The 18285-nt window shown below is 37.0% G+C and overlaps 2 protein-coding genes and 1 long non-coding RNA gene across 4 annotated transcripts in view; 1 reads left to right on the forward strand and 2 right to left on the reverse strand.

The window, feature by feature from the left end:
- Positions 1–4180: 4180 nt before the first annotated feature.
- LOC145732202 (uncharacterized) lies at positions 4181–4677 on the forward strand. Its single transcript, XR_014178967.1, has 2 exons — positions 4181–4320; positions 4377–4677. It is a non-coding gene; the product is annotated as an uncharacterized LOC145732202 (long non-coding RNA).
- Positions 4678–6366: 1689 nt separating this feature from the next.
- LOC145732098 (uncharacterized) overlaps positions 6367–18285 on the reverse strand; it is a 34412-nt gene continuing 22493 nt past the window's right edge. Inside the window, 7 exon segments of the mRNA XM_081984160.1 lie at positions 6367–7382; positions 7438–7536; positions 7585–7707; positions 8599–8700; positions 8748–8858; positions 8917–9030; positions 9084–9371. Coding sequence (XP_081840286.1) covers positions 7105–7382; positions 7438–7536; positions 7585–7707; positions 8599–8700; positions 8748–8858; positions 8917–9030; positions 9084–9371 — 1115 coding nt within the window. The 3' untranslated portion in view covers positions 6367–7104.
- Positions 13912–14656, reverse strand: LOC145732190 (longitudinals lacking protein, isoforms A/B/D/L-like). Of its 2 annotated transcripts, none has more exons than XM_081984301.1 (3): positions 14516–14656; positions 14331–14462; positions 13912–14273 (listed from the first exon to the last, which is right to left on the reverse strand). In XM_081984301.1, the coding sequence occupies exons 2-3, from the start codon at positions 14402–14404 to the stop codon at positions 14048–14050; spliced, it is 300 nt and encodes a 99-aa protein (XP_081840427.1). In that variant the 5' UTR covers positions 14405–14462; positions 14516–14656; the 3' UTR covers positions 13912–14047. The 2 variants fall into 2 exon arrangements, with proteins under 2 accessions (XP_081840427.1, XP_081840428.1); XM_081984302.1 differs by having other exon boundaries at positions 14331–14445; positions 14516–14649.

Here is an 18285-nt window from a genome sequence, read left to right on the forward strand (position 1 = left end):
AGTCCTCAAACAAAAACTACAACCCTTGACACCTACTATACCTATATATTTGGTTGTTCGATTACATATTACACAATAAAAACTAAAAAAACAACAATATGGCACTAAGAACCTTCACGTTTGAGGTTGGAATCACTTGATCGTCAATTGGTAACCGTGTACGTAAGCCACGTGACTTTTGAGGCTGCTTTTTTGCGTAAAAGCTTTACTGCACAGCTTGCAGGTGAATTGAGGGGCCACTCCGCATTCGTATTTGAGGTGCCTCAATAAATTCCACTTGTACTTGTACGTTTTCAGGCATTTAATGCACGTGTGCTTGTACGAGTCTAAAAAAATTGTTTGAGGTTAGTTTGGGTTGGATTATTTTTTTTTTTTTTGAGGAGGGTTTCATGCTTATTGAGGATTTTGGTTTAAATGTATATTCGATAGTAAAAAAATTCTGTGTGTCACAGTATTGGCTAAAACTAGTTAAGTACGATAAAACTTGAAAAAATATCACACTAAAAATGTCGGTTTGAGGTTTTTTTGAGAAAAAACTATTTTTTGAGGGTAGTTTACTCAAAAACTGTTACTTTTAAAGGAAAATCACTTTTTTGTAGGAACCTCAAAAAATTTTTCTTGTCTCACCCTCAAAAATCAACAGCTAAAAAATGGCGTCTTCATCTTCATATCCGTGCACTTAATTTTAGCGTTACGGTGCTGCTCTAAATGGTGCTCGTGTTTGAACCTTCGGAAGCACCAGGGGCACTGGTACCTGGGTTCCACCCCACATTCGAGCCTCTGGTGGCGTTTCAGTGACGATTTGTTCTGGTACACTCGACCGCAATTGACGCATGCGTGCTCTACAACAAAGTTTCAACGTTTTAGCCCCCAGACGGCGTTGCAGTGTTGCCAACTACACCTCCACCTGAACAAGATGGCCGCCAATGATTTTGACTACTTTATTGGCTAGTATAAAAAAAATTACAAAAATATTTTTAAAGTTGCAATTGGTCAATTCAGGCTGAGGAAATGCTGTTGAATCTCGACGTTGCCATGTTTGGTTCTGATGTGCAAAGCGAGGACGTATTTGTGTTTTGAGGCGTAGTCGCAGTAGCTGCACTTGAATTGAGGTTTCATGCCGCAAATGTAGTTCACGTGTCGCCTCAAATTGTCGATTCGAGTGAAGGTGTTGCCACATTTCGGACAATTCAGTCCTTGGAGGCTTCTCCTGCCTAAAACTCATCTTCATTGTCAATCCGCCATTTTGTAAGAACAAGTCCACCACCATTTGTTTTGGATTAGTTTCTATTGTACTGTACAGGTTACAGGGTGTCCCAAAGTCTACTAGGACTCACCGAATGAGTGTAAAAAAACAATAAAATAGTAGTGTGACTTTGACACTTTCAATCCGGTATATCCCGGTTATTTGATAAAATTCGAAAAAATGCCAAAGGGACTAAATTGTAGAGAATTTGATTTTCTACAAACGTGTCAGAAGGTGTTTTAGCTGTCAAACCCTCCCAAAGGCAGATATTTCGGAAAAACTCGACAAAAAACAAAAAAATACTAACACTTTATTTGCTGTGTTTTCACTAGTACAGTCCCCAATTGTAGAGTTTATTTCTTAGAACAGTTTGCGTGTGACGCATCATTAGTATAGTCTATTCCACTGATGTTTGAGGTATCTCTTATCTCTAAGAGTTGAAACAAAAAAGTTGCAATCATTCAAAAATAAAAAAAATGTCATTTTTGCAAAAAGTGCAAATTTGGCATTGGGAGCCTTTTTTACTACTTTTTGAAATTCTATATCTCGGTAACATGAAGAGCTAGAGAGGTCAATTTTGGCTTATTTTGTAGTATTTTTTATCCTCTTTCTAATGGCGTTTTAGAGAAATTTATAAAAGTTCAAATAAAAAAGTTACAATCATTCAAAATTTGAAAAAATGTCATTTTTGCAAAAAGTGCAATTTTGGCATTGGGACCTTTTTTTACTACTTTTTGAAATTCTATATCTCGGTAACATGAAGAGCTAGAGAGTCCAGTTTAGGCTCATTTTGTCGTATTTTTTATCCTCTTTCTAATGGCGTTTTAGAGAAATTTATAAAAGTTCAAATAAAAAAGTTACAATCATTCAAAAAATGAAAAAATGCCATTTTTGTAAAAAGTGCAATTTTGGCAAATTTTTTATTTTGTTCCAGGAAGGTTCCAATGCTCAGCAAAGGACATATTTATACCAAAGCACCTTAAATTAGGTGAAATACCTACAAAAACAGCATTTTTTGGGACCCTTTTTTACTACTTTTTGAAATTCTATATCTCGGTAACATGAAGAGCTAGAGAGGCCAATTTTGGCTCATTTTGTAGTATTTTTTATCCTCTTTCTAATGGCGTTTTAGAGAAATTTATAAAAGTTCAAATAAAAAAGTTACAATCATTCAAAAATTGAAAAAATGCCATTTTTGTAAAAAGTGCAATTTTGGCAAATTTTTTATTTTGTTCCAGGAAGGTTCCAATGCTCAGCAAAGGACATATTTATACCAAAGCACCTTAAATTAGGTGAAATACCTACAAAAACAGCATTTTTTGGGACCCTTTTTTACTACTTTTTGAAATTCTATATCTCGGTAACATGAAGAGCTAGAGAGGCCAATTTTGGCTCATTTTGTAGTATTTTTTATCCTCTTTCTAATGGCGTTTTAGAGAAATTTATAAAAGTTCAAATAAAAAAGTTACAATCATTCAAAAATTGAAAAAATGCCATTTTTGTAAAAAGTGCAATTTTGGCAAATTTTTTATTTTGTTCCAGGAAGGTTCCAATGCTCAGCAAAGAACATATTTATACCAAAGTACCTTAAATTAGGTGAAATACCTACAAAAACAGCACTTTTTGGGACCCTTTTTTACTATTTTTTGAAATTCTATATCTCGGTAACATGAAGAGCTAGAGAGTCCAATTTTGGCTCATTTTGTAGTATTTTTTAACCTCTTTCTAATGGCATTTCAGAGAAATTAATAAAAGTTCAAATAAAAAAGTTACAATCATTCAAAAATTGCAATGTTGTGGACAAAAAAATCAAATATTATAGTGATTCATATTGGCTTCAAACAAGCAGGAATTAGACTGTAAATTTTAAAAAAGCAAAAATGAATCAGAAAACTGTCACGATTTTGAACGACTTGAAATAAGTGTACAGTGGGACACCCTGTATATCCCACCTTTTCCCCCAAGTTAACCACAAAACAACTAAGTTTTCGAAAAAAGTGTATATTAAGGACGTTTTGGTGGATGATTTAACGGTGTTCATAGTTGCCGTGTTTCATCAAAACGTGCATCCTCAGGTTTTCTTTACGATGCGTGCGATGCGGACAAAACAGGCAACTCATTTGTTTTTCCCTTCCGCACTCGTTTAAATGTCTTCGAAGGCCTTTGGAGTATTTGTAGCGTCTTTGACAGTTGGGGCACTGATGACGTAGTTCCTCGTCTAAAACTGGGCAAACTTGTTTTATTAACCTAAAAGGACACACTCAAAAACACAAAACACACACACAGCTACAGTATACTTACCCGCCTGAGAATCACAGAAAAAACTTTTACTAACAAGTTTAAATTTTATTCAAATACAAAATCATTTGTTATATTATACGGTATATAAGTCAAAAAAGTACACAATCTTAGAATCTAAACTGAAATAAGGCACTGAAGTTTCAAATTTGCACTTACACCCCCATAAATGGTGTAAACCCATTTAGGTCCTGGCTTTATGCAGGAAAATATAGTGGGCTTTAAGGTTGCTCTTATGTCGGAACCTACGGAAGCACACCTGACACTGAAACTGTGGTTCCACCCCACATTCGTACTTAATATGACGAACCAAATGTCCTTTTTGCTTGTACGACGAATTGCAGTTGGGACACATGAAACGGCCATTCTGATCCTGAGCAAAGTGCATGTTCCTAAAAACTAATTCAACCCAATGTCAATAGGGCCTAAATCCGGTCAGGGAGGGCGGTTAAGCATGCCACAAGACCCAAAAATCACATAATCAGTTCACTCTTTATTCGTAAAATATCACAGTTTCGAATACTTTATTCAATCAGTAGATGTTAGAAAAAACGTTAAAACTAATGAGGTGTGGCAACCCCGGTCATTTAGGGACAATTTGTCGTAGTACCAGTAGTGGTAACACAAACCTAGGTAGTACCACCCATAAACTTTGCTTTGTATCATTTTAGAGGATTAGATGGTACCAAACATGTTATACTGGTGTACCGTGCGAAAATGGGTGTTGTAATTGCTCTTTTGTTTGAATTTTTTTCCGCAAAAACAGACAAATTTCGGTTCGATGCCGCACTCAAAATTGAGGTGCCGAATTAAGTGGGTTTTTTGTTTGTAGGTGTTGCCGCACTTTCCGCACGGAAAACGCCCGCGATCGTCCATTTTGTATTTGCTCGTCCTCAGTTTGGACAGGTTCAGGTAGCTGTAGTAACCTACAAAATGATGCATCAATTAGTTGGAAGGGTTAGAAAGGAAGCCACCAATGTTGCCAGGTCTACCGTTTTTGTGCTTCTTTTACCGTTTTTTATATATAATCTACCGTTTTTACATTGTTATTATGTTGTTTGTGAAACTTTTTGTTTACTTTTTCAGTTTATTGAATAGGAAATTTAATGAGGATTCTAAAAATGCACTTAAAACAGTCATTTTCTTACTCCAAATTATCCTCTAAAACCACGTGATGTATGTCACTCACATATCAAAAGTGTCTGTGACTAAAATTTGCAAGAACTACATTTTAACACAGTTTTCGAAACAAAAGACGATTTTCTGAGATTTATGACGATTGTCACGTGACCGTCCAGCTAAATAGTGTTCTGCAATCACGTGACCACTGTCACTAACGTCAAAACTGTCAAACTATGCTCTAAAGTTGCAAAAATCAGGGTTTAAAAAGTTTTCTTGTAGTATTTGATATAAAACGAGTTTTTGAGATTTATGACAGTTATTTTGACAATTGTCCAGTGACCATATAGCTAAATAGTGTTCTAGAATCACGTGACAACTGTCACTAACGTCAAAACTGTCAAATTATGCTCTAAAGTTGCAGAAATCAGGGTTTAAAAACGTTTTCTTGTAGTATTTGATATAAAACGTGTTTTTGAGATTTATGACAGTTATTTTGAAAATTGTCACGTGACCGTCGTGCTAAATAGTGTTCTACAATCACGTGACAACTGTCACTAACGTCAAAACTGTCAAATTATGCTCTAAAGTTGCAAAAATCAGTGTTTACGAACGTTTTAGTGCAGTATTTGATATAAAACGTGTTTTTGAGATTTATGACAGTTATTTTGAAAATTGTCACGTGACCGTCGTGCTAAATAGTGTTCTACAATCACGTGACCACTGTCACTAACGTCAAAACTGTCAAACTATGCACTAAAGTTGCAAAAATGAGGGATTAAAAACGTTTTCTTGCAGTATTTGATATAAGACGTGTTTTTGAAATTTGTGACAGTTTTTTTGACAATTGTCACGTGAATAGTGTTCTACAATCACGTTACAACTACCACTAACGTCAAAACTGTCAAACTGTCAAAATTTGCAAAAATCAGGGCTTAGAAAAGTTTTCTTGCAGTATTCGATATATAAAGAGTGTTTTAGAGATTTATGATTTTGACAATGGTCACGTGACTGCCTAGCTAAATAATCCTTTAAAACCACGTGATATTTGTCACTAATGTCAAAACTTAGAAAACAATTATTAATAAACAAAGACAATAAAGTAAAATAAATGAATTTGTCTTAATCTACCGTTTTTTGACTGATCGTTCTACCGCCATTAAATATTCTGACTTGGCAACACTGGAAGCCACAATAATCAAACGAAAATAATGCGGTTTTTCTGCTGCTATATTTTGACACTCAAACACACACAAATTTTAGTTAGTTGGACGGTTTGGCAACGTCGCCGTCCGGATATAAAAACTTGTAGATGTTACTGGAAAAATTCGGAAATTCCTCCTTGTGACTCGCTCGGACGTGTTCCAACAGGATGTACTTTCGTTTGGCCGCGTAGGTGCAGTAAATGCAGGCGAAAGCCGGTTTCTTATTGCACTCGTAGCGTAAGTGGCGCATTAAAGTGTGCTTGTGCTTGTACACTTTACTGCACTGATGGCAAACGGATAGGGACAATCTAGGGCGACGCCCTAAAACCCATTTGAACTGTAATCTTTAAACAACACTAAAAATACACTCCATGCTTCAAACCTACAACACACAAGCAAAAACACACAAGTTCAGTCTTAACCTAAAAAAAAAAAAAAAAAATTAGCACAAACACTTTAAAAAAAATTAAAAAAGGTTTCAAGAAGTAAAAAACACTATTTTAGTGTATATATTCGTGTATATGTACTAGATTTATAATAGTAATAGTATATTCTAACACCTTCTATCTATCAATTTTAAATATACTACTTTATCAACTCTCTAACTATAAAATGAATATTTTATAAACAATCGGTGTATAGACAATATATGGCAATGGTACCAAGTTGGTTTGAGTGTGAGATACCGTAAAATTGAGCTCAGATATGAATTGCGGATACCTGGTTTAGTCGAAAACGAGTTGCATATCTTCTATATATCTAGAGAATCTAAATCTAGAACCTTGCAGACCTAGAATGTTTCTAGAATTAGAAGCAAAAGATTGTAGAAACTTATAATCTGTATTGTCATAGAACTTTGTGAAACTGGGACACTGTTTTTAGTACAGGTACACAAAAATCCAGAAGAAGACCAACAAGAACTAGAAGAGTACAGGTTGTGTTGGTGTTCATCTAAAAAACATTATAACAAATTAATGATCATCTAGGGGACTGTACTGTAAAACCATCTAGGAACTAAGAACCAGATTGAAAAAATGTAGACAGTAGATCATCTAGATCTTCCCAGTACTTCTAGAGTCATTTAGGTCTTGTAGGATATCGTTTTCTACTAAATCGCGGTCAGGGAATTCAAATTTGAGGTTGTTTTTCCGTTATCTCGCACCCAAAGTACCATGTGGTACTTAAAAAAAAATGCCCGTGCAACTTAGTATTGCACTTTTGAGTTTTTTTGGAGTTTTAGTCGGTCTCAATTTTGACGCTAACCTCCATGTCGGCCGCGTCTTGGTTCATGTACCGTTCCGGGTACTTTTTGCACGCTTGTCGTTGCACGTGCGCGTACCACGTCTGTCGCAGTTCGAACGACGTGTTACAGATGTCGCACACGTAGGGTGGACCGGCCATTACCGGTTTCACCTGTTCGCACACCTTCCGTTTTATGTGGTAGTCCAAGGACGAGTTGCTGGTGAACACCCTCTCGCACTTTTCGCATTGAAGTACTTTCGGTTCCGCTTTCTCTAAAATCCTTGTCAGTTTTACCGTCATTTTATGAAACAAATCACGCGGTCGTACCCTGTTGCGCTCTGAGGCACACCTGATGCACCAGGTGGTACCGCAGCGAGTTGTAGTGTTTGAAAGTGGCGTGGCATAGATGGCACTCCCTGACTTCCTCTAAAGTTTACCTTAAGTATTGTTTAAAAGGGTTTGCCCACAACTCACCCTTGGGTTCTTTGGGTTCCTTAGGGGCGCACACGTTGTGCTTTACGTGGTACCCTAAAGCGGTGGTGGTCGAAAAGATTTTGTCGCACTGGTCGCATTTTAATGGTTTCGTCTCCACTTCCTCTGAAATTGGTTAGTTTACAGTGGTACCACTCCAGCCACAAAATTTCTACAAATTGACCCTTTTTTTCACCTTAAATTAGATAAAAATGGCTTCTAATCTAACCTGAAAATTTGGTTTTTAAAACCAAACTGCACCTCAACTTTTTTAGGGTAATTTTTGAAACCTTGCCATTTCTAAACGAAACGACTGATTTTGATGCGGTTTGAACTGTCATTGAGCTTAATTTATTGACTTTTGGTTGATAGGAAAAAATCTGACTTAAATGCACCGCCACTGTACTATACAGAGTGGAAAAGATGCGCGTGCAAGAAATTTTTAGCTAAAGCCAGTAAACCAAGCCCAATGACAGTCCAAACCGTTGATTCTCTCTCGAAGAGAGACAGATCTAAAGTCTGGTTGTAGAATTCTTCAAAAACCACTCACAACGGGTGGTACCACTTTGAAATATCATAAATTAACGAAGTTGAAAACAAAATATGTCACTCCTCAGAGGTACTACCGTACTGGTAAAAAATTGACACAATTTTCAAATTTTGAGTTTCCTTGACGTTTGGCCAAATTAAGACAGGTACTACCCTCTGTTTGGTAGTACCGTTAAAGAAGCAATGTTGTTTTCACTAAATGAGTGGGGAATTTTTTTTTTCGTGTTTTCATAAAATTTTTGGACTCAAATTTAGTCGAAAATGAGGTGGTACTCCTCAAGGTTTTCAAAATAAAATTTCACTGGTACTACCTTCTCAATAACACTGATTTTTGCCACACTAATCAAAGTGGTTTAAAAACAATTTTTGGTTAAGTTTCCACATAACAGAAGGTGGTAAACAAAGAGGTGGTACTCGATAGAGTTACTCGGCAAATTAAGAAAGGTACTGAGTGAGACTGAGTGGTACCTTTTTTGGGTTTGGTGCAGACATTGTGAGTGAGATGGTAGTGCAACGAGGTCCGATGCCTGAACACCGTTTCGCACATGTCGCACTGGATCACCTCGTCCTCTGCAACACTCTAGGTCAGTACCACCTCGAGTTGGTACCACACTCACCTTTTTCCTCTTGCACCTGTTCGCACACCTTCCTTTTGACGTGGTAGGTCAAGCCGGTGTTGGTGGCGAACACTTTCATACACAACGGACACTGAAACACTTTGGGACCATCTGAAAAAAGTGTTAAACACACTAAAATTAGTGTGTTTGTGTGTAGGAAGGGGGGAACCTTTTTCGCACTCCTGTTCGCACACGCTTCGTCTCACGTGGTACTTGTAGCCGCTACCTGTGGCGAAGACTTTTTCGCATTTTTCGCATTGGTGCACTTTGGGTTCCGTGTCGTCTAAGAAAGTGAGTAGTTTGAGGTTGTGTGTGTTTTATTTGGGTTAGTATTACCGCGTTTAGGTTTGAGGCATACGCGATGTTTGCGGTGGTACCGCAACGAGGACATGTGACGGAACCCGGTGTTGCAAATTTCGCAAAAAATATCGGAATCCAACGCTCCCGCGTCCCCATAACTCTCCATGGACTGTTCCAGTTCGCTCATATCCATCATGTCGTCATCAAGATCATCATGGTCAGCCACTAAGGTCAATTGCAAACCCTCATTGAAATAGGACAGTTTCTCTGGGTCAACATTTCTTGACTGCCCTTCAATTGAGTTTGGTCTTGAGGGTAATTTGTCTAAAAATAGTTCAAAATCAGTTTCAAACCACTTTGAAGTAACTAGAACACTAAAAGCCACCAACATTGAACTGAAACAACTGAGTACACCAAAACCCCAATAACCTAATTTATTTTCAATTCAAATTTACATAATTTTGGAATATTTGTAACGTCTACGACCTCCTAACATGGTCACTTGGTGCACCGTCTCCATGTGGTGCTTCAAGCTACCCTTCCTCTTTGTCATGTAGTGACACTCCTCCACAGGGCATGGAAGGCTCTTGTCTTTACCGCACTCGTACGTTGTATGGTTGTATAACGAGGAACGATGCTTGTAAAATCGATCGCACGTAGGACACTTGTAACCCAACTCACCTACAACAATTTGAACGTCATTACGGTACTACCCAGTGGTATTCCCATTGGATTCCTCAATTATTTCTCTCTATTAACTCGTTGACCCAAATGAGTTATCACACAAGTGTTTTAAAGTAATTTTGTTTCAAAATAACGGTGAAAATCTGTGAAAGGAGGGAAGAGAAAGGTCTGTAGAATGTGACAGGAAACCGCAATTGTCAGCTTCTTCTGTCACATTCTATCAACATTCTTGAGAATTCTGTTCTCTGTTTTCAAGATTTAGGGCCCTGGATATTTGATTGAAAAACATACAGTGTGTCCCAAATTGGTTCTACATGTATTGGGTAACCGTAAGAGCTACAGAGTCGGTTAAATAGAGTTAGAAATGTGAAATTTATTTCCAGTTTCCAAATTAAATTATATTTCTCAGTTTTCCGGAAAATTGGGAAAAACGGAAAAGAGAGATATGGATGATAATTTTGTAAATTTTTTTATGGCCGCCATTTTGATTTTTTTTTTTTTTTTTAAATATATATTCAGACAATCGACAGTTTTATTAGAATTCTAGCGGGGTTGCCATTTTGGTTCAAAACAGTGTTGCAATTTTTAGTCAACTTACAAGCCACATCGGTACTTGATATGCCTGAGCAGATAGTATCGGATTTTGTACATTTTACCGCATTTAGTGCACGAAAATCCTGGTGGAACTGCAAAAAAAAACTCAATTTTAAAAGGGATAAAATTTTTAAGGTTAGGATGCAATTAATAAGCACTAAATAGTATCAAACTTTATTATACCCGGATTTAACAAATAATAAACAACTACAATATAATACTATTTATACTTAAAACAAAGAGAGATAACGACAGAAATAGGTTATTTAAACCTAATAAAATCTGCTGGAATGTGCTGATGATATAAAGCGTAAATTAAACCCTTAAAACTAAACCCTTTCACCATAAATTAGTAAGAAAACGATTAAACAAATATGGACGGAAAGGTACAAGATACTCTCCTCTTGGTTTACTCTTACAAACTACATTTCCAATAACAAATAAGTAACGCAAAAGGTACTGAATCCGTCACATATACCGAGGAAGAATGCAAAAAAGACACCAATTACACATTTTTAGCATAACTAGTTGTTGATTGGCCAAAAAAAGTAACAAACTAAACGCTGCTTTGTTTTTGACCAATTACAATTGTGCTTACAACCATTTTGCTTATAAGCGCTTAATTGGTGGTTACGATACCTCTAAGCAGTATCAAATCAGACTTACTGTGACAATTTTTTCATTCACCCTCGTATATAACAACATCAGATCAACAATTTCCACTTAAATAATACTAAATTCGAGGTTAAACTAATGGAATGCACGTTATTTTGAAAATTTAGTTCGGTTATTGGCCGCTTCACAGCAGCACCGGTTGTATTTTACAGTCGGCGTGTTTCTTCGAATTCAAATGGAACTTCAAATAGTCGAAACGTTTACACTTGAAGTCGCACAGAGGGCAGCAAAAGTTGGCCGCTTTGCCGCATTCGTACTTAAGATGGCGCCGGATGTTTCCTTTGAATTTGTACTGTTTGGAGCAGCGCACGCAACTGTAGACGCCATCTTGACAAACGTAATCGCCGCCCATCAGTACCAAGTCTAGAACAGTCGAGGCAAAACCCAAGTTATACGCGGTGTTCAATTAATACGCAGCCCATCACCACCTACCTAAGTCCATTAGTAAGTTTGCTAAACGGGTTAGGTTATTAATTAAGAAGACACCCTGTGTATATCAAAAAAAAAAAACACACACACACACAAAATGGCGGATATCATTTATTTAAAAGGTGACCTGGTGTCTAAGTCTTTCATGGTTCAAACAGCTGTGTTTGTGATGGAATTTCCTGGTGCAAAATCGACAACAAAACGCTCCAGTTTTACCGCATTCAAACTTTTTATGCTTGTACAGTGATTGGTTGTGTTTGTAGCTTTTACCGCACGCGCAATAGTACAGAGTAGGCAACCCTAAAAAACAAAAAACAGTTTCAGTCCTAAAAATCGCCATTTTGATTCCAGAACACTGTAGTAGAATCCAAGATGGCGGTAACAACCACCTAAGCGCCATCTTGTTGAATTGAAGTAAAAATACACAAAATGGCGTAAACAATTTCACATGAAATATATAGGTATAATAATTGATGTATTAAATAACATAAGTACACATTTAGGTATAATAGAATGGTACCTAACTGGTACCACCCACCTTTTTCAGCTTGGAATAGATCCGAATAAAGATATGGTATTCCATGTGCTTGATAAAGGTAGTTCTAGTGTAGAACTTGGTGTCGCAGATGTCGCACACGTAGGGCAACCTGGTAGCAGTCAAAAAAGGAACACCTGCAGCAAAACTGGTACCATTAGAGTACTTCAGGGGGTGTGGAGAAGGTGTGATACGTACACTATGTACAAGCAACGCCAGGTCAAAGAAACAACCCTCGAGTGATTGAAAATATACAGTAAAATCCATTTAATTCAACAAAACAAAATTGGTTCTTAGGAGTGGTTCTCGCGTTGGTGCTCCAGGAGTTGATGGTGGGCCCAGAAGAATTTTTTACAAATCGGACAGTACCGTTGTTTGACTTTGCCGCACACAAAGTTCCGGTGATTGTTCAACGATTGGTTCCTTTTGAACTCTTTGCCGCACTCGCAAAGATATTTGGGGGTGTACAGTTTCGGCCCCTTAAAAACTTTGAGGGAATTGTCGGTACCGGTCAAAGCCTTCTTCAGCGTGCTAATGTCTCTAGGTACAATGGAACCCACTCGGATTGGAAGTAAATCTACAATACATTCGAAGCTTGATTGGTGAAAATTCAAAAAAAAAACAAACACAAAACAGGGTACCAGGGAACCCAAAAAATAAAATACTTTAAAATGGCAGTTTAATAGAGTGGTGTTTGGCGATCACGTGCATCTTTAAGTTGTAGCTCCTGGTGAACACGTGATGGCATTGTGGGCATTGGTAACGAACTTTGTTGGTGCAATCAAGTTTTCGGTGTACCCGTAGACTTTCATGGTTCTTGTAGGTACGACCGCAGTCAATGCATTTGATTCGAGAACCTAAAATACGGAAAAAATTTAATTAACACTTTACCCATGTTGATGTACTGTAAAATTCAAAATGGCGGTTTGACAAAAAATTCTTCGTATAAATCAAAATTGATGTTTCAGTTATTTTAAAACTTCACCGCCATTTTGTACTATTATAATGTACCGCCATCTTGAATTATTATCGTTATGAACGTTGAAGTGTAGTGGTTATCAAATTTTGCTGCTGATACACACAAAATGGCGAAAAATAACGGCCATCTTGAATTATGAAGTTAAACAAAGGAAAAATTAAAATGGCGGAAAAGACAGCCATCTTGAATTATGACGTTAACCCCAACAAAGAACATTTTATACACAAAGCAACATTTTCAACAGAAAATGTGTCAAAACAGCAATTTAAGAGTTGCACAATCAAAATGGCGGAATATTTCCTGCAAAAAAAATATTTTGAAAACTGACAATTTAAGGTAGTTAATCCTAAGAAGAACAAAACTGTCATAAAACAATTTTAACAAACAAAATATTGTTAAAAAATTGTAATTTAAGGAAGTTTAAAATAAAAATCAAAATGGCGAAAAAGACAGCCATCTTGAATTATGACGTTAACCCCAACAAAGCAAGATTTTCAACAAAAAATGTGTCAAAACAGCAATTTAAGAGTTGCACAATCAAAATGGCGGAAAAGACAATATTTCCTGCAAAAAAAATATTTTGAAAACTGACAATTTAAGGTAGTTAATCCTAAGAAGAACAAAACTGTCATAAAACCATTTTGGTACAACCATTTTAACAAAAAAATTGTTAAAAAATTGTAATTTAAGGATGTTTAAAATCAAAATCAAAATGGCGGAAAAGACAGCCACCTTGAATTATGACAAACACTGTAAAATAAACCAAACCATTCATGCAACCATTTTACTAAAAAAATTGTTAAAATATAGTAATTTAAGATTGTTTAAAACAATCCTGTTTGTTAAACATAAAGAAATCTCCAGATATTAACAAAATGGCAGAATTAGCAGCCATTTTGTTATAATGACAGACATAAAGTGATTAGAAAAAATAAGGATACAAAAAATGGCGTCAAACAAAATGGCGGTTTTGGACAAATAATAATTTTATTATAAGTGGTAACACGCAAGTCTATTTGGTAATCAAGGCAGTCTTGGTAAAAAAAAACTTAACCTAAAAAGTGTTATAGAAAAAAAAGTAAATTTAACCTAAAAAAATAGTGATTAAGGCATAATATGGCCGATCATAAGGACGGCATCGTCGGCGCTGCGGTTGGCTTTACCGTTCACCTCCTTCAAAGGGTTGTGCTTACCGCGCATGTGTACGGTAAGATCGTACTTGTGCTTGAACTTTCTGGAGCACATATCGCACGGGTAGCGCGGTTCTTGACCGCACTCGAACTTAATGTGACGGGTGAGCGAGTGGCGCAGTCGGTAGGATTTGGTGCAACTAAAATTCGCATTGAATTAGCATCAAACGTTAACCTAAAAGAGTTGTGACGTGTACCGGGGACAAATGAACAACGCCGTGTTCTCCTGGTTGTCTATTTTAGTGCGACGTTTCTTTTCTTTCGTCGTCATGTTTTCTTTGCCCGGATGCAGGTACAAGTAACGTAGAATTTCTGGAACATGTCAGTGGCTATGGTCAGTTGACGTCTACTCTACGTTGTTGCCAGCTACTCTATTTTTTACCTATTTTTCTGGAATCTACACTGTCTACTCTCCGTCTCCTATAATCTAATATTCACACACTTCCTACCCCATCTAAGTGTACAGAAAAACTACTTTTCGGTGATTGAACGTTTATTGTTTGGTGTGCGCTTTGGTCACGTGAACTTGTAGCTCCTCCAAGCTGTAGTGAGTGAAACTACAGCTCATACAACCGTACTTGGACTTTTTGCCTGTGCCCTTACAAGTAAACTCGTGAAGGGCGTAAACGGTGCTGTCAACAAGAAGTTTACATAAAGGGCACCTCAATTGGTCCTTGGGTTTAACTCTAAAACACCACTAATTTGAGGAGGAGTTTTAAGAAAATGCCTAACTCCAACCTCAATTTTTTAAGACTTTTTACAGTGTTTAGTTCCTTTTTGGTAGCCTTTAAACGTTCCATTAGAATGCTTCCTCCAGGTGGTTTAGAGGTTTTGAGGGTGGAGGCTAGTTTTTTTTTGATACTGGCCACCAAGTCGGCGTTCAACTCCTCGACTTTGAGAATTTTGATTCTAGGCCCTAAAAATCAAAAAAAAAGTATAGTAACTAGCCATTTTGGCGTTTCAACTTTGTCCGCCCTTTTGTTTTTATGTTGTAACTTGTCGAATAATTACTGCACTTTTCATGCACCCCCTGTATACTAGCGGCACTGTGAAACTTGCAGGGATTAGTTTAGCAGTTCTTTACGAACATTTTTCCTCTCTTTCAAATTTTTCGTAGCTCTCACCGTTTCTGAGTTATTTAGGAAAAAGTAGTTTAATGCAACACATTTTCAAAGCAGTAGAAGTTGTGGTTTGAAATTTGAACACTCTGTAACTCTGTTATTTTTGGGAGTTCAAGGAGGTTGAACCACTCAATTTAACCGTCTTGAGTTCCTCTTTTCAGTGGGGTTGAGCAAAATAATCTATCTGAAAAATTGCGTATAGGGTGACCAAAAATAGTCAATGAGCATACTTTTCATGCACACCCTGTATACTGGAAGCAAAAACGGTTCTTGAAATTTACGGTGTTGGGTTGAGCAGATAATTAGGAACATTTTGGGTCTCTTTAAATTTTTTTGTAAGTTTCACCGTTTCTGAGATATTTAGCAAAAACTGGTTGATGCAATCAAATCAGTTGAAATTGTGGTTTGAAATTTGAACACCCTGTAACTCTGTTATTCTTAGTAGTTCAAGAAGGTTGAACCACTCAAATTAACCGTCTTGAGCTCCTGTTTCCAGTGGTGTTGAGCAAAAAAATCTATCTAAAAAATTGCGTACAGGGTGACCAAAAATAGTTAATCACCATACTTCTTATACACACCCTGTATACTGGAAGCAAAGGCGGATCCTCAAATTTACGGTGTTGGGTTAAGGAGTTGAATAAGAACATTTTTGGTCTCTTGCAATTTTTTGGTAACTTTCACTGTTTTTAAGTTATTTAGGAAAAACTGTTTAGTGCAACAAATTTACAAATCAGTAAAATTGAAATTTGAATACGGTTAAGGACAGTCAGGTACAAAATCGCGTGTAAAACCCACTTGGAGTAATCGAATCATGTTTTTAAGCACATTTTTGGAATCCTCATTAAATTTCCTATCCAATAACCTGAAAAAACATTACAAAACTTGGTACAGTCAGAGAGAAAAGTGGTGTCAAAGTTTGAACTGCCAGAAAGACAGTTTGAAAGGACAGTCAGGGACAAAATCGCCTGTAAAACCCACTTGGAGTGTGAAAATTACTATTTTAAGCACATTTTTGGAATCCTCATTAAATTTCCTATCCAATAACCTGGAAAACATTACAAAACTTGGTACAGTCAGGGAGAAAAGTGGTGTGAAACTTTGAACTGCCAGAAAGACACTTTGAAAGGACAGTCAGGAACAAAATGGCCTGTAAAATCCACTTAGAGTGAGAAATTTACTATTTTAAGCACATTTTTGGAATCCTCATTAAATTTCCTATCCAATAATATGAAAAAACATTACAAAACTTGGTACAGTCAGGGAGAAAAGTGGTGTGAAACTTTGAACTGCCAGAAAGACAGTTTGAAAGGACAGTCAGGGACAAAATCGCCTGTAAAACCCACTTGGAGTGTGAAAATTACTATTTTAAGCACATTTTTGGAATCCTCATTAAATTTCCTATCCAATAACATGAAAAAACATTACAAAACTTGGTACAGTCAGGAAGAAAAAAAAAACTTTTCTCGTGGTTGTCAAAATTTGTAGTTCTCGGACTTCTCGATCACTATCACAGCAACAATTAATGACAGTTTGATGTTCAGTAAAACTCCTTGTGATTGCCGAACAGAGCCTCGAACGTGTAGAAAAACTCCTGATGACGTCTGATCACGTGGGTCTTGAGATGGCTCTTCTGATAGGCTGCATAGTCGCAATAGGGGCAACTAAACGAACGCACCTTGTAGCATTCGAACCGTTGATGTCGGCAAAGATTCGGTTGGTGTTTGAATACTTTGCCGCACCTGGGACAGGAGTAGCCGTGTTTAGCTACAATTGAAACGTTTCGATTAGTTGGGCACCTTCAGGCGGTGTTGGATTGTACAAAATCACATACAGAGCGGATTTGTGCGCAGTTTTTAATAGGTCATTGGGGCGTTGTGTTTGTGCGACATGTGCCGTTTTAGCGTGCACTTTTGATGGCAACTGTACGTGCAATAGTCGCAGAAAAAGCTCCTTTCCTTGCCGCATTCATAATTTACGTGTCGTTTCATGTTGGCTTTGCTGCTGTACCTTTTGTTACACGAAGGGCAAGGATGTCTTCTTTGATCTAAAATTACAAATTTTAAAATTGAGTTAACGTCAAACTGACACTTGTAATGGATTCCCCGACCCCAAATTAGTCGAAAAGAAGTATAAACTCGATTTTTTATATTTTTGGCCGTCATCTTGGAATTCCAAACGATTCAAGCTGGCAACCATGTTTTTGGAAAGACCATTTCACTAGCTATCCATTTGCAAATAAAAGTTTATACCATGTCAGTCAAATAAGAAAGTTATTCAGGTTCAAACAATGCATGTTGAGTTTTATGAAAGTCAACTTTGGAGCCCTCTGGCGGTCAAACGAATCAAGCTGTCAACTCATGCAGCCATATTTTTTGAGAGCTCATTTCATTGGCTTTCCATTGACATATAAAAGTTTGTACCATGTCAGTCAAATAAGAGAGTTATTCAGGTTTAAATGAAACAGTGCATGAAAGTTGAACAGAAAACATTGGTCAACTTTGAAGCCCTCTGGTGGCCAAATAATTCAAACTATCAACCTATAAAGCGTTATCATTGGAAAGCCCATTTCACTGGCTATCCATTGACATACAAAGTTAAGTCAAATAAACGAGATATTCAAGTTTAAATGAAACAAAAAAAAGTAATAAACCTAACTTAGCAGACTCAAATAGAGTAATAATATACAGGGTGTCCCAATTAACATATAGTAGTAATTAAGTATTAAAAAGTAGTTGAATTTTTAAATAAACGGACGTTACTATAACGCCCGTCAATATTGTCCTGCTCGTTATAACAAAAAATTTGAATAAAACTACTGTACTATGACTGTGATTGTTTATTGACAACAGTGTGGTCGTTAAAAATGGCGCCCGATCACGTGACGTTGCAGATGGGTTTTTTGGTAAAAAGCGGCAGGACAAAAATCGCAGAAAAACGATTTTTCCTTGTGGCACTCGTACTTTTGATGACGCCACAGACTGTTGGCGTGCACGTACGCTTTGCCGCACTTGGCGCACCAATTGCGTTTGCG

Source organism: Ips typographus, linkage group LG7 (assembly GCF_016097725.1).
Source record: "Ips typographus isolate SLU linkage group LG7, UJ_Ityp_2.0, whole genome shotgun sequence".
NCBI lineage: Eukaryota > Metazoa > Arthropoda > Insecta > Coleoptera > Curculionidae > Ips > Ips typographus.